This window comes from Drosophila guanche, unplaced genomic scaffold (genome assembly GCF_900245975.1).
Source record: "Drosophila guanche unplaced genomic scaffold, DGUA_6, whole genome shotgun sequence".
In the NCBI taxonomy this organism is placed as follows: domain Eukaryota; kingdom Metazoa; phylum Arthropoda; class Insecta; order Diptera; family Drosophilidae; genus Drosophila; species Drosophila guanche.
In genome coordinates, this window is record NW_022995747.1 from 4,214,226 (window position 1) to 4,240,847 (window position 26,622).

Consider the following 26,622-nt stretch of genomic DNA (forward strand, 5'->3'; position numbering starts at 1 on the left):
CAAAAATATACCTTCTCCTTTTGAAAATATACCGAAAAATGTTTGGAATATACCTATATATCCCAATATACCGTACATCAACCGTATACTCGATTTCGACGTCAAAATACACCGATAAGTATAAAATATAGCGTAACCGGTATTTGTTTTCACTTTGTTTTGCCGCAAAATAAAATGGATCTAAGCGCATGTAAGGATATATCCTTTGATCCAGACCATAAGAGAAAAGAAAGAAAGAGCTACAATCATGAGGAACTCAAGACATTTCTGGCTAACTCATCCATAAAGGATTATTTTCGATGTGCCCCCCAAATAACTGATTCGCATCAGGTAAGGTAAACAAATATCCGGCGAATTGAGTGTTCTGAAAAGGCCTTTCTGTCTCATACAGCTGCTAAGCTACTTGAATGCGACTTTGTCCAGCCATGCATGGGGAGTATTTGATCTGGAGGAGCTGCTTGATCTCTACATTCTGGCCATAATGATGATGACATACGACGAGGAGAATTTTACAGTCGTCAGGGAGCGCTTCATGCTTGTGGATACTGTCTCAAATTTAGGAGATGGTTTGCAGCTATCGCAGGTACGCTGTCCAGCCAATCCACTTCTCGTTCCTGGTATACGATTAAATTGCATTTCAGATTGACGTTATTGCCAATGGATTGTACGAGAAGTTTGTACACGGCGAGGGAGCTAAGCGTTTGCAAAATGTTTTGAACATGCAGATGGCCATTCCCCATCTAGTGCTCTCATCTGGCCATGGCAGTGGCGTTGCCATGGCCCTGCTTCTGACCATCTTTGGCAGGTACACCAAACACCCAGTAAAGCTGCAAAAGACTGGTAATGTGAGTAGCAGCATGATTGGCATTGAATTGTGACTATTATCCCCATTTGCAGGCACAGAATGCATTCGAAATGGTAAAGTTTGTCCGTTGGCAGGAGCTAGCGGACGCTGGTAAATATCAGGAAATGTTTATGATGATGCGTACAATTTGCCTGCTCCTAAATATGCCAAATATTCGTAAAGAGTTTCACGATAATGATATGGGAGCTGAAATGCACAAATACTTTTTAGGCGTGCTCAGGGGATTGGCTAGATCCGACAACCAAACATTCTTTGCCATGATGGTGGAACGATTCATTGCCTTCTGCGTTGTACGCGGGGCAACATAAAAGTAAGAATACTAGTCTGGCATATATATGATATATGCATATTTATGATTTTCTTGCTCTGTTTTAGTTTGCCTGTCTGTAGTGTCTGTTGCACTCCTTTAAAGATGCCAATGAGAGTTTCGAATAAGTATTATTTTTATTTCCCAAGATAGAGTATCGATACTACGGAATAGATGTATAAATACATATATAAACAACAGTTAACATCAATAATTAATTTCTAGCCGGATGTGCATTTGCGAAGGTATTTTCGTAGATTTACGGTATATTTTGTAGAGCCTTGCGGTATATTTACGATAAATCCGCGGTCACACTGAGGGGCACGTGTTGGGGTCGGTTCCACAACATTTAAATACTTTTAAGAGCAGAATTGGCAGTAGCAATTGAAATTTGCACGCACAAAATAAACAGCTCCAGCTCCAGCTAAAGCCCCAGCATGTTCTATCTAATCGGACTCGGCCTTGGGGATATCAAGGATATTACAGTGAAAGGGCTCGAAATTGTGAAGCAATGCAGTCGTGTGTACCTCGAAATGTATACCTCAATTTTAGGCTGTAGCCTTGAGGACATGGTAAGTAGTCTTGGGGGCAGGGCTGGTGGGAGCAGGAATACCGATTACACGATTTTCACTTCATTTTTGGGCCTTTCTGTGTCGCTTTGTGTGTTGCAGCAAGAATTCTACGGTCGACCGCTGCTGCTGGCAGACCGTGACCTTGTGGAGACGGGCGCCGATGAGATTCTGGCGGGAGCTGGCGAGACAGATGTGGCCCTGCTGGTCGTCGGCGACCCCTTCGGCGCCACCACGCACACAGACTTCATTTTGCGCGCCAAGGAGAAGAACATACCCTACAAAGTAATCCACAATGCGTCCATAATGAATGCCATCGGCTGCTGCGGCCTGCAATTGTACAAATTCGGAGAGACTGTGTCCATACCATACTGGGACGAGACCTGGAAGCCAGACAGTTTTTACGACAAAGTCAAACTGAATCGCCTGCACAACATGCACACGCTGTGCCTGCTCGACATCAAGGTGAAGGAGCCCACCCCCGAGTCGCTAATGCGCAAACGCAAGGAGTACATGCCGCCGCGCTTCATGAGTGTGGCGGAGGCCGCCCACCAGCTGCTCAACATCGTGGAGAAGAAGGACGCGCTGGAGCGCAACACAGTGCTCAATGAGCAATCCCTGTGTGTGGGCCTGGCACGTGTTGGCCAAGAGACGCAACAGATTGCCGTGACTACACTGCTCGAAATGCGCTCCACAGACCTGGGCGGCCCGTTGCACTCGCTGATCATTCCCGCCAAGGAAATGCACCCACTGGAGGTGGAATTCCTGCAGCAGTACGCAGCCAACATCAAGCTCGATGATTACAATCATTAAAATTAATTCCCACCGATTTTGCATTGAAATGAAATGAAATGAAATGATGATCTATCTACATATAATACGCATAAGTGTTTAGGAAATGTTGTATATGCATATAGAATGGCCAGATGGGCGACACATTGAATTGAATTTAAGAAGCTCGAAGCTCTGCATCTCTCCATGGATTATAAGAAAGTGATATACAAATGTATGTGGTTTCCCCGCCCACTTGGCTCTGCCCGCTTAATTCCATCTGTATCTGTATTTGTAGTTTGCCAATTGTCAGCATAAAAAATAAAAAATTGCATTAACCCATTACGAGCTACCCAACCCACCAAGCAACCCCTAGGACAAAGGCATACGCAAATATGTATAATGTTGACGCTTTAATTGTACATCCCATCTCACACACACACACGCATCGCATCGCATTTAAAAACCAATCCATCCGTTCAGTAGTATAGTCCGCGCATGCGGCGCGATGATCCCTGACGGTCGTAGAGCATATTGAATTTGTTAACAAAGTGATGCATATCGTTGCATCCCTTGGTCAGTGTTCCCAGATAGCTGATCAGGCCCACGTCGTTGCATTGCGTGTAGAACTCCTCCTGGAAGGCAGGCACCTGCATCACGGGCAGCCGGTGGCACAGGGCATACGCTTCGCGCAGAATCTCCTGGTTTGCTTTCAGCTTGCCTGCCTCCACATCTTTGATGTACTGCAGCACGATTTTGATGCGTGTATTGAGCATTTTAATGGCACTGTCCTGAGCCACCAGGTGCTCGGCGACCACACTCTTCTCGCCGGACTCATTGGAGGTCATGCGTGCCACATGATCGACGCCAATGCGTTCCGCCTCCTCGGTGGCCAGGGTGTAGGTTAGCGGCACAAACAGCATGGTGGCCTCCCCGTCCACCAGATCGATCAGCGACTCGTAGAGCTTTAACGGCAACTGGTCGACGCTGCGCGACAACGGGTGCAGTTGCAGCATGATGGGGCACTCGTTGATGTCGGCTATCTGTTTCTGTATCTTGATGTCATCCGCTGTGGGATTCTCGCCCGTCGTGTACCAGCCAATGAAGTCGAGGTCGCTGAATACCTGCACAGAAAACAATTATTGCTACGACCCATTGCACGAATTAACTTGGGGCACCAACCTGCTTGTACTGCTGCTCCTTTTTGTTGTAGTAGTCTTTGTTGATTATCGTCTCGTCCTCAATCACATCGGTCTTGAGTTCGAACGAGTTCATTATTTCAATGTTGCGTCCCTTTTGTTTTCCAATCAGCGCCCCGTAGACCTGACGAGGCTCACCATGCTGCGCACGAAAGCGCGTCCAGTGCTCCGATATATTCATTATGACCAGCGGATGGAGTGAGATCGTCACCGAGCCGGTTGTGCCCTGGGCGGCCATAACATTTCCCTTGGGCTGTGGCTGCTGTGCATCTGGTTTGTTGCTGCCGGTGGCAGCGGCTGCGGTTGCGGCCGCGGCAGCTGCAGCCGCCGATGACGAGGTGCTTGGCTTTGCCGACATGTCCACGTCGACCTCCATTTGTTCCATGCTTCGATTGTGGTGGCGTGAAGTGTGCGCAACGAAAATGGGTCACCAAAATATGTAGTTTTTTAGTAAAAATTAAACTCCAAAATTATTTTTCAGTGTGACCGCGGATCTATCGATTAAATATACCGTCGGACTTTCAGAAACATACGTTCTCATGTTTGACATATACCGTAAATATACCGAGGATGAAACCAACTTAACCCACTTAACACTGCGCTGATAATATTACTTTTTAGTGGTGTGCGGTCACATTGTGTTGGCAGAGTACCCACCCCTTTTCAATTCTATCGGATATCGGCGGTTTGATTTGACTTCAAAATGAATTGCCACCATTTGAGACGTTTTATCAACTTTTACTGTGAGTCTATGAATAGACTGTTTGAATGCGATTAAGGAGACTTAATTAATTGACATCTTCCGCGTGAATGACCCTGCCAAATGTTGGCTCTGTCCAATGGGGAAGTGAAACAAACAAACCGTCTCGGCTCGTTATTGAAATTGATCTTTTCTTTCGCTTTTATTTGTCTTCGCTTTATTGAGCTCGCTGCTGCTCAGGATTGAGTGGCGCGCAGGTTGTAAGTTAGACTAGTTTGCTTAGGCTAGAGGGCTTAGCGGACTACAAATATTTAACATTTAACATTTAACAGGCTATTTACAAAATCGTCTATACACAATTACAATTAACACTTACTTAGGCACTATCGGGGAGAGGGCAGAGTTTCGATTAAAAAATCAACGCGCTACGTTCGTGAGGTTCTAGAATTAGGTTGACTTACGGCCTAGGCAGATCTCGAAAATTGACCCAGTTTCTTGTACAGTTACACATACGATTACGAATACAGTTGCGACTGCTAGCCAGAGAGGCATTCTCTTCACCGAACGGACAAGCGAAGCAATCAAGCAATCAACTTTTGTTGGTTCTTCTTGTTACCGTCTGGCTGGACTTCCTTCCTTCTATTCGTGTGCGTTTGCCTATCTGTGCATTTATGGCTCTTAAGCTTAAGCTTAGCGTAAGTTAAAACCTTTGTACCAAAAACTACTTCCAACGTTTGTTCTTTGTTGCCAACACCAATTTGTCCAGTTTTACGAGTATGCAAAAAATTTGTTCCCTTTTTCGAGCAATCCCTGGAAGTACTTCCTCTTCACCTCTTCTATTCTAGTGGGCCTTCAGCTTCTGTGTCAGCATCTCCATGTGGTTATTGTTGTTGCTGTCCGCCTTGCAGGCCAACTCCTTGGCTGCTGCCGTGAGCTTCTCCTGCTGCTGCTGCTGTAGCGCCTTGGACTTCTTGTAGCTCTGCATGTAGAAGTTCATGAAGAGGCAGAAGAAAATGGAGGCATTCAGCAGTAGGAGAGCCGAGATGAACTTGGAGAACTGGCACTGGTTGCTGAAGAGGGCGCGTAACGTGTGGAAAATGCACAGCACAAACTGAGCCTGTGGGGGAAAAGAGAATTATAGATTGACAGATCGATCACACAGTAAATATAATCATAGAGGCACTGGGAACATTCTAGCATCAAATGTTGTTATGCCTGAAAGCTGACAAACTTCAACAGAGGACACGCCCCCCTCTGTGGGCAAGCTCGCATTGACACCTGCCCACCTCTTTCTGGTCATTGTCGTGGCATTGAAGGGCTTAGAGCTTGTCTCGTTACGGAAGTTGTAACGTCATCCAATTAGCCCCGTGTGCGGCCATAAGATTTTATTCCTCTGACTTACAGCTCTTTTGAATGCGGCTAATAAAACGTCTAATAAAATGCTTGGGGTACGTAGTGGCCGATGGTTGAATCAACATCAACAAACAGCATCGTTGTGGCACCCTTGAGCTGGCACCCAGCGAAGGCAATCAAAAAGTACTCAGCTATGCACTGCGAGTGCTGAGTGAGTGCCGAGATGTGATTCGGATTTGTTGTAATAACTATGAGTATGTGCTATAGTTATTAAACATCCATGAATGGAGCTCTCGCCTCTGTTTGACCAAGTCCAACAAGTCGCTGACTGATGTCTTTCGTTGGCTGCTTCCATTGACCTTTGGCGACCCCGTTAGCTCCTCATGTCTGTGAGTGTTATACAACCCATATTTAGCTTTCGCTTATTGATCACTGATTGATCGTAAAACTTTTGATGCTTTGGTTTTGCGGCAGTCTAACGAATCGCATGTTGCTCCTCCCACAGTGCCGCCTCTTGCTGCTGCTGCTGAAAGCCCCAAAAACCTGTCCGGTCCGTGTACATGCTTTGGTTGTTGTGTGTGCCACCGAGTGTGCAGTTTTTGATGACCTACAAAATATTACGTTGGTCAGCCAAGCGCTGCAAGTTTCCATTAACACTGCACTGCAAGTTGTGGCAAAGTCACTGAGCCAACGAACCACTGCCGCCTGTGGCACTATCGGTTGGCCAAGCGGACAACTATGCCGTGCCACTCGCTGCCACTGCTGTTGGCCAAGTTTGAGCATTGCTTGTGGCTGGAGCGTTGAAAGCCAGCGCCAATGCTTAAACGCTTCATTGCTGTCAGTTGCACCGGAAGATTGATGGAAATGGGATAATCTTAGGGGGAGTTCTGGGGAGTACTTTAAGGGGCACAGGTCATAGCAGTTGTTAGCTGAACAGTGGATTATTTGCTGACTTTTTAACATCTAAAGTAACCCATTCTCTCAATTGTTTGAACTCACTTGTCCCACTGTGCTGTGCCGGGTCTATTATTGTCAATCGATTGCATAATCCATCTTTAGAGGCATTGTACGCTCTGCCACTGTCTGCGATTGCGTGTGTGGCATGTCTCCGTGCCGGCAAATAGCCACAGCAAAAATGCAGTTGCACTTGCAACATGACTTGACCAGACGCGGGACTCCACTTCCATTTCCATTTCCATTTCCAGCCCCAGTCTCTGTCCCAGTCTCGGATCATTGGCTGGCAATTGAAAGTGGCAGATCGCTTGTTGACTTTTACCCACACACAGGCACAGTCACAGGCACAGATACTTAGAGGCGGTGGAAAATTGCATGAGTAGTCTGCCCAGTGATTGCCATCGACAATAGACACAGAAAACGCAATCGCCGACATAGACACTCACCGGGTTGGTGTGGCAAGTTCGTCGCGGTGCTGGATAAAAGTGAACGCTCCACTCTCGACTCCACACCACACGACTCCGAATCAGCTCGGAGCGTATCGGCTTGGATCGGATCGGTGGCGGGCAACATTCATTGCCGCAAAACGGAACGAAACACGAAATGATAATGTAATCGAAACTGGTCGAATCGGAGTGGAAGTCGCAGTCGAGTTTTGAAGTCTATGTGCACCAAATGTGGAAACTTCGGAATTGGAATTGGAATTAGCCAGGTCTGCGCTGTGCTTGGTTCTGGCCAGGTCTGGTCTGGCATGGCTTGGCTTGGCTGGAGGATGTGGCAATGCCGCGGCTAGCCAAAATGTTACCAACAAACGGAACAGACTTCTTTCTCGGCTCTCGGCCACAATTTAGAGCGTGCGATATATGGTTTTGGCGTTTTTTTGTGCCTAATTGCCAATGCCCGGCAGGAACGAAACGGATCGGCAAGAATCTATGGAGGCTATTGCGCATGAGACACAAAGACAGAGACTCTCTCGCAGCAGTAAGTAGAACAGCAACAACTACTTAGTATAACCGCTTTAACGGTTACAGCAGCAACAACAGCATGACAGATAAATTATCTATAAGATGCGTTTGCCCACTCAACATTTGATTGCGCCTCCGCCTCATTATATACGAATGGAGACGGGTGGTGGGTAGTGGGAATCGCACAGAATCGAGCGACAAGCAATTGGAAAACATCAAGAAAACAGCTCGGAAACGACTGCGAAAACAACAGTACAGATACAGATATAGCAACAATCTAAATGAGCACTCAACTGGCGACATATGAGTAAAGTATCATAGCCGCATAAAATGGGTACAGTGAGAACTGCTTAGGTGGGATTATAGATGCGATATTTGGTTGAAAAGTATCAGCAGAATACAGAAACTGTTCGTTCCAATAAATTGAATATCTGTGCCTTAACATATTTTCCTATTTCTCTGCAATTACATTTCCATCTCGTAAAGAAAGGTTTGAAAATACTTTTAAATAAATCCAAATTCAAGAAAGCTTTTCACATGTCTAAGCTGCAATTATAAACGTTCTGGTTTAATTTGGGGACTCCCTAAGTTGCTGCCTAATCACTACTGGTTTTCCTTAAGTGATTTACAGGCTCCGCATTCCAGGCAGCACATGGTAAAATCGTTTTCAGTTTTATTCCAAACTTCTACCACACCTAATCCGCATTGTATGTGATCATTTTTCTCTCTGATTCTATCATATAGAGTTCCACCTGTTTACCTCCTGCATTTCCATATATAAAACCAGTGCTTAGTATGTACTTAACTTAGTCACTGAACGTTTGACAACTCAACTGCGGAGCAGCGAGGCTTCAAGGCGATTCACTAACAAAAACAACAGCAACTGCAACCATATAGCATATGGCATATACGAGTAGAGCATAGAAGGAGGCCAGCAACAGCAGCAGCAGCAGCAGAACAAACTAAACCTGCCATGTCTCCATGCGTTTCAAGAATTTCGAAACTTGGAAAAAAAAAGAGAGAGAGAGAGCTAAAATGCAATGAAACATACTTATTTACCCACTAAAGTTGTCCCCCATATTATATACTTATATTTATATATCTACGAGTGTGGTGTCTGGTCTCTGAAGTCTTTGAACTATGCGTAGCCAGCGAGAACCAATCATGTGGAGCCATAGACAATCCTATACAATACCAAAACAACAAAAAACTGATGGGAAAACCAGAAATAAGACAAGATTAGAGCAGCCAATCTCTTGTTTTATTTCGGTGTCTTATTCGATTTGGTTTCACTTTTGCATTTGTTATTGCTTTGCAGATAGTCGTTAATCAGAGCTTGTGCAATTCGATAGAATGCATGACCGATCGATGACTAGAAGACAGGCCTTTGGGCCCCGGGTGATCATCGAAGTGGCAGAAACAAATAGAAACCACTTGCAGAGGTCGCAGAATCTGAGTGCGATAAATGCCACTCGTGTTTTTGGTCAAATGCACAATTCACAAAGCTTGAAAGAAGCATTGGCCAATAGATTTTTTGGCAATATGCACACAGATATTTGCTGGTGTGGCAGCTAGGAACGTGATTTCCATTATGTTGGTCTGTGTGTGTGTGTGCTTTTTGGAGCTAAATGAATAATACCATTTTATGTGGCAGTGTCTTAGACTTGGGGCCGAGGCAGAGGCACGGCTGGGATTGCCGGTCTAACTGGTTTGCCTTTTTGGCCAATTGGCAACAGCTCTAGCAGCAGTCACTAACTTTGAGTCTATGTCCTAGAAGCAAATTTCTGGCATGCCGCCGAAACTTCTAAACGAGTTTCGTTTAATTTTCGGGCGATATCTGTGCTGGAACAGATCCATTTGAATAATCCCCCCCTACCCGCCTGATCGGTCTATACTTACGATCTGCAGCTCGGTCATGTATTTCTTCCACCACAGGAACTTGGCGTATTCGGGTCCCATGGCGGACATCATGTAATAGAAGTACATGCAAACATGCACAAAGTTATTCAACAGATTGGGGAATGTGGCATTTCCACCTGCAAATTAAAGGTTGTAGTTTTCCACACATGGAATATATATTCTATAGATAGACCCACCTGCAAGGAACTTGACCAGCACCCAGGTCTCCAGTGGCGTCACCGAGTGATGGTACACATGCAGCCAGGTGATCTGTGAGGATTTCTTGCGCAGCACAAAGAACACGGTGTCGGCGAATTCCGTCAGTTTTGACAGGTAGTAGATGTAGCACAGGTTGAGCATCTGCCAAAGAGATACACAGAGAGAGAGAGAGAGAGATTGGGGTAAGTGGGGTGTTGGGTCTGACCTAGCAAGGTCATTCTGCAATTATCAACGCCCATCGAGCGACGTGACCAATTAACGTAGAAACCACAAAAGCAGAAGAACTTGCGCAATGACATTGACAACAACATCTTAGCATCTTTACATCGATTTGCTTGGTTTTTTTTCGTTTGTCGTTTTCTTTTTCTTTTGCATTTTCATTTTCATTTTCTTTGTGGTTTCTTGTTTTTTCTGTTTCATGCAAGAATTGTTGGTCAAAAAGTGAAACCATGCCATGCGCAATGTAAACAATATTGACATTTATGGGTCTCTCGCGAAGGAAATGGCTACGATAATGTATGACGGATGCTAATTATGCTAATGCCCAGAGCCCTGTGACTGGCCTTTGTCACAGAGTTTATTGACTTGTCAACGTTTTGTTTTATTTTTTTTGGGTTTTCTGGGATTTACAGCGGATGTGAAATCGATCAATGGGTTGATCTTCCGCTGGTTCACACCTGGTTTATGCTCTATTGACTTAAAGCATAAAGAAAAAGCGAAGCACAATCGCAATTGGCAGCAAACAGCGATTGAAATGGTTAAGGGCTTTTGTAAATGCTGCTAATTTGATTGTAACATTCATCAGGCATTAGGCAAGAGCACTCGGAGGGTGTGTGGCACACTCAATTGGCTTGCATTGAATGTCAGAGGAAACACTCTTTGCAGGGGTTCTCCTAATTAGAGAAACAACTTGAATGAATACCGATGAGTTAGCAACAGTTGGAGAATGTTTTCATTACCATAAACTGACAACCTCGCATTCTTTTATACATTTTGAACTGCCTCTAAAAGAGCATTCATTCAACGGTGTACATTCAAGTTTAATTTTTCGCCAATGTTATAGTTTTACAAACATTTTAATGCCTCATTTTGTGGTCCACAGTCAAATTGGCATTAAATGTTGCATTTAACTTTAAACTCTCATTTTCCAACCATTTTTTTAATTGGTTTCTAGTCGCGAGATTGCCCAACCAGCCATTTAAGTAGCTGGGGAATACGGGGGAATACAATCGATTGAGAGGCGTAACAAAAGGCTGGAAGCCAGCAATTATTTTTAGAATTTGGATTAAAAAAGCCACTTCGGCAACTAATTGGACCCCCAAGATCTGCTGCCCATTTGAATGTGAACTTTGTGCCATGATGAAGCCATAATTAAAACACTTTGTCTGTGGCTCTTGTTGTTGTTGTTTACGTGTTGGCCGTTGTGAATGACTGGCCGAAACAACGCAAACAACCAACCAACTGACTGGCTTTGAGCTGAGTCCCAGACGCACTCTTGATTGCTCTTGAGGTGGCTTTTGGCGTCAGTGAATCATCAGACATAGAGGCAACGAACTTGCGGACTAGAGAGCGGAAGAGTGTCCGTGTTCGTTTTCGACTTACCCGCTTCGACATGGGACCATCCGAGTAGTCAACCGGTTGGCACTTCAGATTATAGTAGTTCAGCCAGCCGGCCATTAGGTGCTGAAAATAGAAACGGGGATTGGGGAATAACATTAGGGGGATGTACAATGGGGTGGAATCCAAAGTCCGCACTCACCTCATAGAACATATAACCGCTGAGGGCCACCTGGAAGGCATTGTAGATGACCAGAGTGCGTCGCAGTTGGAAGGGTTTGCGGTCGCGCATGAAGAGGGGGCCCAGGACGAGTACCCAAGAGAGGTAGATGGCCACCAGGCCAAAGGTGAACATCGGATGGTCCATCAGGTGGAAGCGTTCCGCACGCGGATCTGGAAATTCATGCAAAAAAATCATCAAATTAATTGCCGCAATTTATTTTATTTTATTCGATTTGATTTCTTTTTCTTTTTTTTCATCTATGCAAATCCCCCGAGACGGTTGGTCCCAGAGCTGGTGTCGATTTGAATTTCATTAGCTCATAGCACTTCGAGTTTTGTTAGCCACTCAATTCATCCAAGTTGAATGAAATCGTGAATCGATTCAAACAAAAAGTATTTGAAAACTATTTGCCGGCTAATTTCTTTGTCACTGAATGGCGTTATGTGTCGACACAATTGGCTTTCGAGTAAACAATAATTGATAAATACTCGCAATCGCAATCGTAATCGTACTCGAACATGAACCGGAATCCCAGCTTTAAATACAATATTTCCACTTGCCAAAGAGCTCCGTCTGGCAATGTCGTCATAGCGAAGTCAGTGTCGAGGAACCCCCTAACCCTATATGACAACTAATTACAATCTGCTTAGAATTTTTCCATTGGTCAACATTTCCATTCCATTGCCTCTGGCTGTTTATTGACAGCAATTGATTAAAGACATTCTAGGGATTCATTTATGGCCTGGCAATTATTCCTGTTTTTCTAACAATTATTCCATTTCGTTATTGTGACGACTGTGTGGAATCTAGAAATTGTTTTCATATGGACCGGAACCTTTTTGATCTAGTTTAAGTAGTTCTAGAGATTTCAGTGGACTTAAGTGAACTTTGTTTTGTTATTGCCGTTAATATTAAAAACAGTGTAAGATTTTCTTAATAAATGCATATTTAAACGCGTAAATCTCTTATATCTACCGCAATATCATTTTTAAATGATTGTTTTCTGCTAAATTCCAAGTTCCAAAATATCTCAATTTTGAATAGTTTTATTTTACTTTAAATTTATATATTTTTTTGGGTTTCTCCATGTAAGTTTCCAGCCAATTACTGTCCTAACCTTTGAGCTGTTTTTGTTTTTCAAAATTTTCCTTTAAAACTATTCTTCTTCAATCATTTTTTTTTTTACCCTTGACAAATTTTCTAGAAATTTCGCCTTGTCATCGTTTTAAGTTCGTTTCCTAAGTCTTTCGTTTATGGTCCCGCACTTGAAGTTTATTCAGTTTATTTGCATGATTTTGGCATGATTCAATCTCAGCTGGATGGGTTCACTCACACACGGGCAGCGAGATACACTATTTGCACTGTTTTTATTTTAATCGCATCTGCCCGACCTGCCATTGACCTCTCACCGGCGACATCGACCGGTGCGGCATCTGACTTCCACTGCGACAAAGACGTAAGTGTCAATATGGGGCACATGTGCTCAAAGGCGGGAAACGGAACGTTGAGGCAAATGCTCTTAGAGACAGGGGCAATCCCCATGTTGTACGATCAATGCTGCTGATGCATTGTCTGTATTTTTTTTAGCTATTTTTTTTTTCCTACATGCTCAGCTGCACACGGAAAGAGCTTCATAAAAATGGCTAAGATAAGCAATGTAAATACATTTTAATTACGTTAATAATTGTCAAAAATACAATTGACATTGCCAAGGTCTCCATTTAATACACTCAAACACACACACACACACCACACGCAAAAAAAACCTTTTTTAATTGTCCTAGAAGTTTTTTTTGGTTGAGCGTTTGGTTTTTAATCTTTTTTTGAAGCTCTTTCTTTTTGTTTTAGGCATTTTTGTTTTGCCGCTTTGTTCGCTTTTATGTACGTTACTTTGTTATGATTTGTTGGCCACAAAAAATGGCAATTCATCATTTTTTATGCGTTTATAATATGGGTAAATGTTGACTGAACGATTTCGTGCTGTTTAGGACAGCTGAGCTGTCGCTTTAATGTCTCCGTTTGTGGGGGGGCCTTCAAATTTAAATGCAATTTCAATCAATTCCACCTACCGCCATAGTCCTCTTCCACCAATTGATAGTAGCGCTGCACCAGGCCCGTGTAGTTGCGTGAGATATGATGGGTCTTGAACTCATCCAACGCGATATTGGCTATCTCCACGGCCATATCGAAGCGCGAGCTCGCATTGTAGTAGTGGTAGTTCATCGTCATGATTCTCCTCTGTTTGTTGTGTTAAGCAATATTCTGGATGAAATACTTAAGCTGCAAACACACTGTCGTCTTCGTTCTATATAGATTCGAGTCTAGTTTCGTTTCGGCTCTCTGTCAAAGGCTTGCCGCAGGATTTCTCATGCTGCGCTCAGGCCGGAAAAAAACACTTTCGATTTTTGGCTTTGCAGTTCGTGGAGTTTGTTGGCTTTCAGCTTCGATCGAGTAGAAGCTGCAGCTTGTGGCTCACTCTCCAAAGACACTTTTCAACGATGATCGATGATCACAAATTGTTCATAAATATAGTATACTAAATGGCTTAGCTTAGTCGTTCGACGCGCAGACTTGGCTGATTCTACCACCACACCGTAGGAATGTTTATGCTCAACTGAATCTAAAACTTCTCGGCAATCACAAGATAAAGTAACTTTTTCGCGTCGCTGCCGACTGAGCAGCAGCAGCAGCTACAGCAGCAGTTGTAGGCAGCAGCAGCAGCAATAGTAAGAGAAGCAGCAACAACAGGCAGCAGCAGGCAGCAGGCAGCCGATCACAACGCCTGAGCTTGTGCAAAATACTTGGCAACTACACAGCAACACTAATACCCATACCATCCCACACCAAAACCCATACCCTAGCACCTCTACGACTTCGACTTCGAAAACTTGACGAACACTCTGTGGCTTCGCACAGAACAACGGAAGTTTCGTTGAGTTCGCTGCGGTACGCGACGCGACGCGCAGCTCAGCGGCTCACTGCATGCAATTGTCTGTGCCTGTACGTGTGCACCTGTGTGTGTGCGAGTGTGTGTATGTCAATGCGTGCTCTGTGTGCCTATCCGTGTGGCCCAGTGGGTTCGTTTTTTATTATTTATGGTTTTTTTTTCAGCTGTTCGCTTGATTTTTAGCATGTTCCGTATGGCATTCAACTTTGAAGTTGCGGCCACTGTCGTGCTGCCGCTTGGTAATACGAGTGTATTAGTGGGTGAATCTGCTCTTTAATGGGTCAATGCACTGAGAATTGAGTAAAGTCTTTGGGGTTTAGAAATGATTAGTGCTTTGGCATACATTTGTCTAAATATAAACTGAGCTGCGGACTCTGTGCCATTCATTGCTTAAGAATTATGTAACAAAAACAATTATTAGCAATGAAAGTTTGAAGCCAATTTAATCGATCTTATTGTTTGGAAATAAACTAGGGGCAGACACAAAAGTAAAGGAAATTCCCAGTATATATTTTCCCTGCTATAGGAAATGCAGCTTCGTTTTAGTATAAACCATTAGTTAAGATTAAAGTTTACGGAACAATTTCAATCAGTAAAGAGGATTAAAGTGACTTATAAAATTGTTTTCAGCTATAAGAATTAGACAATTAGAAATTGTATAGAACTTTATGTAACTCAAAGTACATGAGTACTTGAAATAATACCTTTAATATCCATTCTATCCACAATATTTTAGATTTAAGGCTCTGCTAATTATACAGTAAGATTTTGAATTCTCTACTCATTGGGTTGTCTCTCTCTGTAGCCCTTTAATATTGTTGAAAATTCCCGAACACTTCATTGCTCTAAGGAGTTAAACAAGTTTTAGTTTTAAGCCATAATGTTACTACAAAGTACTCGTACATACATAAGTAATTAAAACACGTTCGTAAACATCTTTTATGATGCCTTACATTTTGTCAAGTTGTTTTAAATTTTGGGGCTGGTCTAGGTAGTGTTTATTCCTGGACTTCCGCCTTGTCTTTCAATGACCTCAGATGATTTTTGTATTTATGAGCATATGACAAGGTATAGATAGATATGTGTAAGTCCCATTGATGCTTACAGGCACTCAGAGAATTCAGTTAACATAACCTGTTCTCGGACAACTGAGAACAACAATCGAGGTGTTGACTGTGGGTTTGGTAATATGCTAAATGAATTCTCGGAGAGCATCCAGAACGTTTTGCTCGGTAAACGTGTCAAGGTGGCATTCACATAATTTGAAAGCAGAAGCAGATGGCCTCAGATCCATAATCGATCTGTGTTCTGTGGGAACGTGCAGAAAGCTATCGTGATCAAGGCAGAAGGCACTGGGCCAAGTGTCATTAAGTTTGTACATATAAAGTATCGGACGTGCAGTGAAGTCTGCATCGAGGTCCGGGTCTCGAGCGGTAGTCATTTATGCGAGTATCTTAATTATGCCACTGAATGCCACATGAACGAGAACTATTTTCATTTTGTCACAAATTAACGCCATCAACGCTGCAAATTGTTCTTTGAAGTTCAGTCAGAGCCCCCGTCGACCTTTGGCTTGATTATTTTGGCCATGTTGGGGCCGAAAGTGGCAAGGATGATGACGGCCACCGCTGTTTCTGCCTCTGCTAACGGTTGAATGCGATTAGCCAAGCCAACCCAAGCCAAGACTCCAGCAGAGGCGGCCGGCTTCTCTACTCTACTCTACTCTACTCTACTTCTCAGTGCTATACATGTAGCAGAGCTTAGTAACAGACTCATGGCATTTCACGTTCTAGGTCTAGGTTAATCGGAAGTTAAAGACTGCAACGCTGACTCTTCGATGATAAATGTATGCTTTGATAGCTCCAGTTTTGTTGTTATTTTTCTCAGCATTTTGTGAATTTCTGTTTCATCAATATATGTGATTTGATCTTTGCCATTGGCGAAACCGCTTTGACTTCATCATAATCAATAATACCTTTATGAATAATTTTACTATGGGCAAATGCTAAATATTTGTCGCTTATTATTTGCCTGATTAATGGCCCTGGCGTTGACAAGGGTTTACGCATTTCAATTGGCAAATTTAGGCAAAACCATTATTGAGTCATTTGTAAATGTTGACATTTTATATTAATACATTACTTTTACTTTATACAAATTGCTTTCAGATGCTGGCATTTTGCGTGCAATAGCAGTCATGGAGTGAGTCATGGATTTTAGCGAAAGGAGATTTGTACGATGGGGAAACTTTTAAGAGAAGATTGCGGAGAAGTCTCTCACACTTTTTGAGCATCTTGTATATACCTCAATGCTAATGAAATTATTAAAAGAATATTGATCTCCATCCGAATGTTAAACCAAATGTGGAAATAGTCGTTCCCCAACATCTTTAAAAACAGCACATATAAGAGAATAGTTTGCATATGAATAGAGCTGGAAATGTATCGTTCTAGGTCCATTTAACTTTAGGAAATAATTCTTAGATGTATTATGTTGTTGTATGGAAGATTCTAAAATATAGTTTGGATATAAGTTCGTATGGTTGAAGTTGAAGATCCACTATGTCCGAGCTCCATTTCAAGCTGACGCTGCATGATTGTTCGGTTAATATATTTAGCACATGGAATATAATTAAAATTTATCAATTAATTAGCAAAGACTGGCGGAGGTGTAGGTGTCCACACTTCCAACCCTCACGCCCAATGGGCTTCACCAGAGAATGTTACCAGAGCCCGCACACAGATTGACCCTTGCCCAACGGCGTTGTTTAATTGATAACGGAATCTTTTCGAAAGGCTGGCCCCTGGCCGGCCTCCCTACTAGAGTCCAGTCCGGTTCGAATTTGTAAACAGTAATTACATTGTTACAGCGGCTTGTTAACGCTTTCGATTACCTCCTCCTCATTGAAGCAACAACAGTTTCCAGACCAGACATCAGACATTTCGTAATTTCTGCTATTGGATTGCGAAATTTTTCATGTCAGCTTTTGCCGGCATATTTATGCTGCTGCTGCTTATCCAAAGATCGGGCCATACTTAGTCTTAATTGCGTTGCAATTTGGTGCAGAAAGCGCCGAGCACGCCCCGACCCTGAGCGTCAGAGAGACAAGATTTAAACAATTTAAACATATTTATATCACATGTGCAAATGAATTTGGCTTTCTGTATTTCAAGCCCAATATACATTCGGATTGGCATGGCGGCTAAGCACACAACACACTGGGCCCTAATTGAATGGGTAAAGCAAAGAAGTGCCGGACTACAGTTGGGCAATTGTGTGGAAGAATCGGTGGATCTGGCAGAAGTTGGCACGTTCCCCCGATTGTCACGCTCATTGATTTAGAGGCCAAGTGCTGGGGGAACCTAGGCCTGCTAATCAGTTGGCCAAACTTCTCTTACAGCCAAGAAGAGATCGGAAGAGAGAGACAGCTCAAATCCGACACTTGGTTTTGCTCTTCAGACTTAATGTTTTCGAGTTTATGAGGCAAGACGGCAGCCAAATGGGAGTATTCTTGGCATCACATGAGTCTCTGAACTTGAAAATACTTTGATACTTTTTCGCTGAATATTAATTAGTAGCGAGCGGCTAGCACCAAGAATAGATCTCGCCTCAGTCTATTAGCAATTAAGTTTCAACTTTGAACTTGACACAGTTGCCGGAGCGTGAAAAAAAAACAAGAAGAAACTAGATAAATTCAAATATATAAATTGTTTCAGAAATTTATTAAAAATTGGCAAGGAAAAAAATCAAAATATATCAAGACTAGAATTGTTAATTATGCATCTAAAGTTGCTTCGACTAAATGAAAACCGCTCTGCGCCATCGAATCTATTAAGCTTCTTAGGCATATTCTTCTTCTTTTTCTATCTGCAAGAGCCTCTGTGGCTACGTCTAGCCGATCGGTCGAGCAGTCGATCAGGAAACGGAAGTAACGATTTCTTTTTCACTACATATTAATCTTTTTGTTTTTTCTCTCGTTTTTAGCGCCTGAAACGAGTTCCCCTCAAGGGCGAGCCAACGGTAGTTGTGAGCCAGCAGCTACGACTTGAAAAAATTCGATTGATCGAAATAGAGGGAGAGCATGAGCAGAGCAAAACCGTGCCAGGCTGGGTCTATCTCTTTGATAGTTCGAAATCGTATCGGCATTTCCGTACTGTGCTGGCAAACGAGTTCGATTTGCGCAATTAACGAGAAGACTTGACTTGATAACAAGATACTTTGGATGAGTAGAACCCGTGGAGGCAACGACCCTGTTACGGCACTGGAGTTAGTTAGTGCTCGGGTCAGTGTTACATTATCATGTAATCGGTTAATAAACATTTACGTAGCTACATTTAATAATAGGTCTCTTTAATTTCACAATTGTGGGGTTGTTGTTGATTGTTCTATATGAAAATGGTACGTGCGAGTACTTTTCCCAAGGAAACAATGTGCCTAAGTTGCTAAGTATCCTTGCCCGCAATTTTAATAATATATTTTATAGTATGTGCGTTTGTGTAGTTCTCAGAATAGTTCTCTCTAATTGGAGCCAACACATGTGATCCGCAAAAGGGCAATGCAAATGCTGCATCAAAATTGGTCGAACTCTAAAACTTGCTTGGAAGCACTTAAAACTCTTTTTTTTACTAACTTTAAGATCCATTTAATGGTTGGAGCAAATAAATGTAAAAGTTTTGAATTGTAAATGAGTTGCAGGCCAGTCCAAAGTTTTGTAATTTTCATGCGACATCGACATGTTGTCCCTGTACTTTAATATAAACTTATAATTAAGCCACGCAAACACACACACACACACAACTTTGATAAGCTTTCAATCATTTGAGTAGGATTCTTTCATGAATCAAGTTAGTAAACATCTATATAATTTATTCAGAATTCGAAAAGCAACCGTTAAGCACTCGAGTCAAACTTTTTTCCAGCGATCTGGCAACTTTAAGCGAAGCTTTAAGCTAAGCTTGAATACACCAACGACAGATGACGCCAGCAGTGAGCGGACTGCGCGGCACCACATGATTCACCGTTCAACTAGTCCATTTTGCGATTGGGGTGGTTCGTGCCTGCCCGAGCAAGCCTCACCAGCATCAAAGTGGCGACTTAATACTGCAAATGCACTACGAATATCCCCATATCTTCTTTTTCTGTTCAAGACGTAAATATAACTAAAAAGCAGTCAGCCTTCGCATTGGGTTTTAAGCTCTTTCCCGGCTTTCAACTAAAAGAATGAAGCATTTCCGACCCTATATAATATACACATATGTATACACTTGATGTATTCATATATTCAGCACACGCAGTAGAGTCAATATAATGTAATTAGTATTTTAATTTTACCCAGAAGTTTGGGTATTTCTAATGGAGATGTGCAGGAGCTACATACCCCGTGAGTGTCAAACGCTCCAGTTTACCTTAATTATCACATATTTCACTTAATTGGACACGCTTTACTATTCTTTGGTATCGTTTATCGTTCCGTGCCTATCCGAGCGAGCACGCTGCCATCTCTACGAAACAGCCACGCAGAGTCGCTGATATACCACGAAAAGGTTTAACGCTACAATTATAGTTTTAAGAGCCTAATTTGCAATGGTTGTTTACAATACTAAGATCAATACGTTGGGCAGAGCAATAAAGCGAGCTTTAATGCACTCACGTTGCAAATCTTTTGGCACAGGGCTCACAGAGCACACAATGGGCATCGGGCATCGGAAATCGATTTTGGCGGCCCATCCGTCGGCCTTGGCGACGCACAACCATCCACACACACGCACAGAAATGCCAAAAGCAATACATATTTATAATTAATTTATTAGAAAAAATTGTCCCATCTGCCATTAAGAATTCTACAGAACGTCGAGCGTCGGACAAACGAAATGAGCCAAAAGAGAATTTTTTGCACAATTAATTATTGTTCGTGCGACTGCTTTTGTCTACGCAATTTTGCTGTTGCAGGGGTAGGGTGGGACAGGGAGGGTTTACAAACAAAATTCAATAATAATTGTTTAACGGTTGTTAGCCTGTTTGGTTTGTTTGTGACTATGTAAATGTTTGCGGAAGGAATTTGCATAACATGCAGAGGCTCGCGGCTGAGACTGAAGCTCCCCCTCTCTGATCACGGATCGATTCGGCAGTGTTTGCAGCAGCAGCAGCAATAAACCAACCAATCTTTTGTATATCATAATGATCTGCTATGGGTCTGGTTGATGGCGAAACAAAACAAAAGAAAAATGCAAATGTCCAGCCCGGAAGAAAACGGCAGCAACGGCATATGCGGCGCATGATTGATTCTGTACGAAAAGGAAACCTTAGGAAACCTCTTAGGGATTCACCCACCAACCGACATTCACCCACATCTTATGCAGTTTAATCGTGTTCGCCGATTGCCACTGTAGGCGCTGGTTATAGATTCGCATAAGCTTATCGACGGTGAAATAGACATTGCCATCGCAAGTTCAAGTTCAATTCGCCGGTGACACAGTTGCGCAAAGCCAAAAGTTGAACTGCGAATGACCCCAGCCTTAGCCTCCGTCTCGGTATTTGTGTGGTCTCATTAACCATCCAATACCGAATGATAGTCTTGACCCGGAAGTGGCATTAATCGACGCGCTCTGATCATTGTGGATCGCTAGAATCGATTTAGAGCCCTGGGCCCCAAAAAAGAATTTGCATGTAAATTATTGGCCAGGCCGCGTGTCTCCTTGAATTAACTCGCTTTCAACGGAACTTTACATCTGAAACATTCCAAATAGTGCCAACAAATCCGTAAATTATTCGTTGCTATTAACGCTTTATGCTCGTTTAAATCAGTTCGAGCATTTTACAACTTATACAAGTTGTACATTGCTTGAGAATTTTGTGGACTGAGCAGTTTTCCGTAATGGCCCAAAAAGGTTAACTGAATTCTTAACCAGCTACGCATGAGAACGAAAGAGAAACAAATTGTTCTAGAGTTCAACATGATGCGGAAAGAAATCTAAAGAATATTCAATTTGGGTCAAGGCTGATCAATCAAAAGTGGAATACATCTCTAGCCAAAGTAATGAAAATGGAAGAATTGGTAGAGGAAAACAGTTAAATAAAAATATCATTCCATTATCAAACAGAAATTATGTTTAAGAGATTCTTGGAGGCTCTTTTTTAGTGATAATTATATTATGTATGTATATTTCAAATGTAAGAAACTATTTCCTAATCCTTAAAGCTCCTCAACAATTGCTGAAACGATTTATTAATTATTATTGAAAATGTATAGGAATTTATAGGGTTGTGCAAAAAGGCTTTACCTCCAAATACAATTGAAAAGCAATTAATATTCTGGCAAAATCCAGGCGGCAAAAACTGAATACCGGCAACACGGTCGCATATTCATTTAGAATCATAAACAAATACAGACACAATTATACCCCAAAAACCCTATAAGCTTTTGTCATCAATTTTCTGAATAGAAAAACGAGACCTGGCAATCGTTCGATGCGACTCGATCGCAGCCTCCAATCAAACGTGGCGGACACAAATGAACATTTCGGGCCTCATATGAAGATGAGTAGACGCCAGAGCCAGCACCAACAAAAGTTCCCCCCAGCAAACGGAAAACACAAAAACAAAAACTGAAACCAAAATCGAAACAGAAACAAAACCAATAGAGTTCAAAAAACAGCGCCAAAAAAAAAAAAAACAACGAAACCGAATCGAACCTTTAGACAAAATTTTTATACATAGCGCCGTGCAGCTCGACGTAGCAGTTCAGTGCGCGTACAAGTCTCGTGGGTAGCGGATGCCAGCAAAGGTCTCTCTCCTCTCCTCATATCTACGATAGCACCACTACCATATAGCGCCACCCTACTCTATATAGGGGCAAGCAGCAGAGCCAGCAAAGAAACAAAAAAAAAAAACAGTTGTCATGGTGTTAACATTAAGAGTTGTCGTAAATTAAGTGCACGGCAATCGAAGTGATTGCAACAGGTGCCCCAAAGCTCTTCAAAGTGTGTGTGTGTGTGTATGTGTGTGAATAATCAGAACAATCAAACATATCTACATAAATATAGAAGTAGAATTAGAATCAGTGGGAGACAAGAATCTTGATTTCTGATGCAGACATTCCAAGCAGCTTTGAAACCAAAAACTTCTCCCTTAAGAAAGGGTATTTCCCTGCGAAGGTCAAGTCAGCTCTTGTCAACTGTTGCATCATATTCAAAATTGGCATTATTTGGTCTGAAATTGGGCAATAGTTGACACAATATTGTGTGCGTTGGCTTTAGGAGTGGTCAAGGCCCATAACCAAAACAAAATGAAATCCAAAGATCTTCAAGAGAGAGCCGTCGCCTATTTAACAAGTGACTAACCAAGTGGAAATGCCCCATAAAATTTGTTGACAATAATCAGCCAGACACGACGGAGCGTCAGGCTGCCAGATTTCCCAGCAATGGCACCAGAAATAACCATAGACCAGACCATACCAGACCAGGCACAAATTGTGGCAAGGTCGCATAGCGATTTTTACCAATTGATAAACTGGATTTGCTTGAAAATATTCGTGGGACCACAAATGTGTTTAGCACCTTTTGCTATCGTGCAGTCATTTATCGCCCCATTTTCAGCCCCATTCTGTCTTGATGGCTGCAGCTAATATTCATGAGAGCAAGTGCAGGAAATGGCTGGCCGAAAACCTTAATAGCCAAACCCGTCTGTTGACCAACTTGCCCTTCAAAATATTTATGCTTCATTTATTATCTCAATTTGTTCCTCACTTTGCACACTTCAGATCTCTTGAGATCTCTCTCGAGATGAAAAGACCCAGAAGCTGATCAGAATAGCCTCGAAAACGAGCAAAGAAATCAAAATGCTTGTTGCGATTGTTGGTAGCTCAAGAAGTTGTTTTCGGTATTTCTATGGTCTTCAGTCTTCGGTCTCTTAATCGGTCTCTGCCAAGTTCAAGTGTGCAACTGGAAGTCAATGAACGTCATTTCATCATTTCGGGTAACTAGATGGAGTTGAATGATTGTCAAAGAGATAGAAGAGGATTCAGGATAAAGGAAATATAATTTAGATTTTAATTTAATATCAGATAACAGATGACTTGATTGCCACTTTAAGCTACTTTTGTTATACTCTTACACTACAGCAAATTCTAATTTCATAGCCAGAGCATTTCGTCTTCGATGCAATTTAATAGATGAACTTCAACCTGATTTTGTTGTAGATTTCAGCTCTAAGAGGAGCCAAAACAAAAAGCTCAACATGAAATTAATTTGTTTCGAGTCTTGGGGTGAATGTGTGTGTGGGCATTACTATTACTCGCATCTCATTTGTTGTATTCGTTCCACACGTGAGACGCCGCGGCGTCTCCGTAGTCCGTCCCAATTTGGCTGGCAGGCCGTGTGGCAACCATCGCCATGTGTTGACCACCAATTTGTATGTGTGTTTTGTTTGTTGTTTAATTCATAATAATGAATATAATTTACTGTTACTGTTACATGATAATTTCATGACATTTCACCTCCGCAAGCGAACGGCGACAGCTTTCCGTATCTTCCACACCGGTCCAGATGAAATGAATTGAAGACAAAAGTCTTGGTCACTCTGGTCACCAATTGTTATTCTGTTTTGGCTCTGATTATTATTATTTTTATGCAGCGTTCGGATCTCCCGGCAACAGTCCCCGCCATGACAATCAGTTACTAGTGGCTCGGCATTAACATAATTTTAAATTCAAACTTGAAACCCTCATTCGCACATCCAGACTTCACATATTTCCCCCTTCTTCCCTGTTTTTAGATTTGGCAAAACTCGTTCGCTTTGAGCATTTTAGGAACGTTTTGAGGAGCGACACGAGCTTAGCAGATTCTTAAATTTCACACCGTAGATAAAACTGCGAAATATACACGTTTCTTGTGGTTGAGGGACACAAAAGAGACACTTCAAAATGGCAGCCGTCAACGCATCGCGAACGGATTATTGGAACTTTCTGTTTATCGAGTTGGCAGGTGAGTGAAGCTCCTCTCCCATCAAGGAATGTCATACTTAACCCTATGGCTACTATGTCTTCCTGTAGATCCCCGCACCAATGACTGGTTCCTGATCAAGTCACCCCTGCCGCTGCTTGCCATCCTCGGCCTGTACTTGTTCTTCGTGCTGGGATGGGGCCCGAAGTTCATGCGCGATCGGAAGCCCTTTAAGCTGGAGCGCACCCTTCTGGTCTACAACTTCTTCCAGGTGGCGCTCAGCGTATGGATGGTGTACGAGGGTGTTGTCATCTGGCGGACATACAGCTGGCGGTGCCAACCCGTCGACTGGTCACGTACGCCCAAGGCTTACAGGGAAGCGCGCGTGGTCTATGTATACTATATGGCCAAGATCACCGAGCTGCTGGACACGATCTTCTTTGTGCTGCGCAAGAACGATCGCCAGGTGACCTTCCTGCATGTATACCACCACACTGTGATGCCTATGATCAGCTGGGGCACCAGCAAGTACTATCCCGGCGGACATGGAACCTTCATTGGAATGATCAACTCGTTCGTGCACATCATTATGTATTCGTACTACTTCCTGTCTGCCTTCGGTCCCCAGATGCAGAAGTATCTGTGGTGGAAGAAGTACATCACCAACCTACAAATGGTGAGGCATCATTGGAGCATCTCACATGGTTTCCTGTTGCTATAACTTTATGACATTTCAGATCCAGTTCTGTTGCGCCTTCATCCATCAGACACAGCTGCTGTACACGGACTGCGGCTATCCCCGGTGGTCTGTCTGCTTCACCCTGCCCAATGCCGTCTTCTTCTACTTCCTGTTCAACGATTTCTACCAGAAGTCCTACAAGAAGAAGCAGGCAGCTGCCAAGGCCAAGGCTCTGTCGGCGGAGAACAATAACGAGAGCTGTGCCAAGGATCTGAATAAGGTGGCATCGAAGGATCTGGAGCTGGAGCTGAAGCAAAAGCAGAAGGCCTTGTAGGTTCGAGGCCATTGACGCCCAGAGCCTAGAGCCAGAGCCAGAGCCCGCACCCTTCCCCCTTTCAATACTCATACAAAGCGGGGCACACACTGAGAGCTGAGATCCCATGTTCTATGTGCAACTTTGTTGACTAATTTCTTAAGTAATCCGCAGCCAAAAACACGTAAAACAAGAAAACGAGACACCATACACTCGTCTGCTCTGTCTGTCTATTGGAACAAATGAGGCTTTCAAGATACAGATAGATAGATACACATAATATGTAAATGTTCAAACAGTTAAAATTGCTTTTTGCAGCCGTCGCCATCATCGCTCGCCTCGTTTGATGTCCGCTCAGGCGGACACCAAATGAAAGAAGTGCTTGTATGTCTTTCGGTCGAAACTGAACTAAACTACAAGTAAGTTAGGTAAACCACACAGAAAATGATGAGGTAGTAGAAGAAGAAGTGTTAGTTGTGTAAATACATTTAGGTACGCATATAAATATGTTTTCTTAGGGTTTTTATATACGCATCGGTATGTAAAGTAGTTGTAAACGAAGAGAAAAAGATATTTACGTATAGCTAAAACAAACAAAATCTAACAAATAAACTAGAATTTTTTCTACAAAATTTTATAAAAATTATAAGAATGGTTCTTTGTTTTGTGGTGGGGCCTTCACTGGGGACTGAATCGTACATATACTTTTGAAGATGTGTTCAGGAAATGTTTGCACAATTGATCTGCCTAAAAGTGCTTTCGAATATAACAAGATGTATCATTGGATAACACTGGAATGGAGTTTCGAAATCTATTGTTTGATTAGACTGTGAGAAGGTGTCTCCTCTTCCTTTTCACATCATCTCACTTCCTATGGATAAACTTTTGACGCAATCATAAAAGCATTTGCTTAAGGAACTATTTGCTCTGGTACCACCAAAAGGCAAATAGTATTTGCTTAGCTCACCTTAGCCACACCTTTTCCCAGGCAAAATGTTCTCATTGATAATTATGGCCAACACCTGACAGATGCTTAAGGAAATCCATTCTCAAGGAACGCATTTAAGTCGAAGTACAATAGCCAGATCAATCTATTCATTCATTCATCTGCGGAAACCAAGAGATACGTAATCGCAGCGAAATTTGAATTTGCATGGGCGTGGC

General features: G+C 42.8%; 5 protein-coding genes across 6 annotated transcripts; 3 read left to right on the plus strand and 2 right to left on the minus strand.

Moving 5' to 3' along the window:
• The first annotated feature begins 136 nt into the window (after window positions 1-136).
• LOC117583331 lies at window positions 137-1,370 on the plus strand. Its single transcript, XM_034271591.1, has 5 exons — window positions 137-330; window positions 392-583; window positions 642-845; window positions 898-1,175; window positions 1,241-1,370. Exons 1-4 carry the CDS (start codon window positions 175-177, stop codon window positions 1,171-1,173), a joined length of 828 nt encoding a protein of 275 aa, XP_034127482.1. The 5' UTR covers window positions 137-174; the 3' UTR covers window positions 1,174-1,175; window positions 1,241-1,370.
• Window positions 1,371-1,473: 103 nt separating this feature from the next.
• LOC117583329 (diphthine methyl ester synthase) lies at window positions 1,474-2,857 on the plus strand. The gene is made up of 2 exons (XM_034271590.1): window positions 1,474-1,744; window positions 1,844-2,857. The coding sequence occupies exons 1-2, from the start codon at window positions 1,610-1,612 to the stop codon at window positions 2,552-2,554; spliced, it is 846 nt and encodes a 281-aa protein (XP_034127481.1). The 5' UTR covers window positions 1,474-1,609; the 3' UTR covers window positions 2,555-2,857.
• A 49-nt stretch (window positions 2,858-2,906) lies between these two features.
• Window positions 2,907-4,191, minus strand: LOC117583391 (COP9 signalosome complex subunit 6). Its single transcript, XM_034271674.1, has 2 exons — window positions 3,695-4,191; window positions 2,907-3,636 (listed from the first exon to the last, which is right to left on the minus strand). Exons 1-2 carry the CDS (start codon window positions 4,094-4,096, stop codon window positions 2,992-2,994), a joined length of 1,047 nt encoding a protein of 348 aa, XP_034127565.1. The 5' UTR covers window positions 4,097-4,191; the 3' UTR covers window positions 2,907-2,991.
• Window positions 4,192-4,577: 386 nt separating this feature from the next.
• On the minus strand, window positions 4,578-19,677 carry LOC117583245 (elongation of very long chain fatty acids protein 7). 2 transcript variants are annotated; one of them, XM_034271468.1, is made up of 7 exons: window positions 19,547-19,677; window positions 13,651-13,952; window positions 11,561-11,751; window positions 11,404-11,484; window positions 9,780-9,942; window positions 9,583-9,719; window positions 5,253-5,528 (listed from the first exon to the last, which is right to left on the minus strand). In XM_034271468.1, exons 2-7 carry the CDS (start codon window positions 13,808-13,810, stop codon window positions 5,253-5,255), a joined length of 1,008 nt encoding a protein of 335 aa, XP_034127359.1. In that variant the 5' UTR covers window positions 13,811-13,952; window positions 19,547-19,677. The 2 variants fall into 2 exon arrangements, with proteins under 2 accessions (XP_034127360.1, XP_034127359.1); XM_034271469.1 differs by lacking the exon at window positions 19,547-19,677 and having other exon boundaries at window positions 4,578-5,528; window positions 13,651-13,810.
• Window positions 19,678-22,242: 2,565 nt separating this feature from the next.
• Window positions 22,243-25,710, plus strand: LOC117583484 (elongation of very long chain fatty acids protein AAEL008004). Its single transcript, XM_034271793.1, has 4 exons — window positions 22,243-22,311; window positions 24,300-24,508; window positions 24,577-25,142; window positions 25,204-25,710. Exons 2-4 carry the CDS (start codon window positions 24,448-24,450, stop codon window positions 25,477-25,479), a joined length of 903 nt encoding a protein of 300 aa, XP_034127684.1. The 5' UTR covers window positions 22,243-22,311; window positions 24,300-24,447; the 3' UTR covers window positions 25,480-25,710.
• The last annotated feature ends 912 nt before the right edge of the window (window positions 25,711-26,622 follow it).

Excerpts from the sequence above, each read along its gene's own strand:
- LOC117583331 (XM_034271591.1), top strand. The coding sequence starts at position 175 with ATGGATCTAAGCGCATGTAAGGATATATCCTTTGATCCAGACCATAAG. Across the intron at positions 584-641 it reads ATGGTTTGCAGCTATCGCAG|ATTGACGTTATTGCCAATGG; the intron begins GTACGCTGTCCA and ends ATTGCATTTCAG. Across the intron at positions 846-897 it reads AGCTGCAAAAGACTGGTAAT|GCACAGAATGCATTCGAAAT; the intron begins GTGAGTAGCAGC and ends CCCCATTTGCAG.
- LOC117583329 (XM_034271590.1), top strand. The coding sequence starts at position 1,610 with ATGTTCTATCTAATCGGACTCGGCCTTGGGGATATCAAGGATATTACA. Across the intron at positions 1,745-1,843 it reads GCTGTAGCCTTGAGGACATG|CAAGAATTCTACGGTCGACC; the intron begins GTAAGTAGTCTT and ends TGTGTGTTGCAG.
- LOC117583391 (XM_034271674.1), bottom strand. The coding sequence starts at position 4,096 with ATGGAACAAATGGAGGTCGACGTGGACATGTCGGCAAAGCCAAGCACC. Across the intron at positions 3,637-3,694 it reads AGGAGCAGCAGTACAAGCAG|GTATTCAGCGACCTCGACTT; the intron begins GTTGGTGCCCCA and ends TTTTCTGTGCAG.
- LOC117583245 (XM_034271469.1), bottom strand. The coding sequence starts at position 13,810 with ATGACGATGAACTACCACTACTACAATGCGAGCTCGCGCTTCGATATG. Across the intron at positions 9,720-9,779 it reads GCTGGTCAAGTTCCTTGCAG|GTGGAAATGCCACATTCCCC; the intron begins GTGGGTCTATCT and ends TTTAATTTGCAG. Across the intron at positions 5,529-9,582 it reads ACATGACCGAGCTGCAGATC|GCTCAGTTTGTGCTGTGCAT; the intron begins GTAAGTATAGAC and ends TTTCCCCCACAG.
- LOC117583484 (XM_034271793.1), top strand. The coding sequence starts at position 24,448 with ATGGCAGCCGTCAACGCATCGCGAACGGATTATTGGAACTTTCTGTTT. Across the intron at positions 24,509-24,576 it reads TCTGTTTATCGAGTTGGCAG|ATCCCCGCACCAATGACTGG; the intron begins GTGAGTGAAGCT and ends GTCTTCCTGTAG. Across the intron at positions 25,143-25,203 it reads ACATCACCAACCTACAAATG|ATCCAGTTCTGTTGCGCCTT; the intron begins GTGAGGCATCAT and ends ATGACATTTCAG.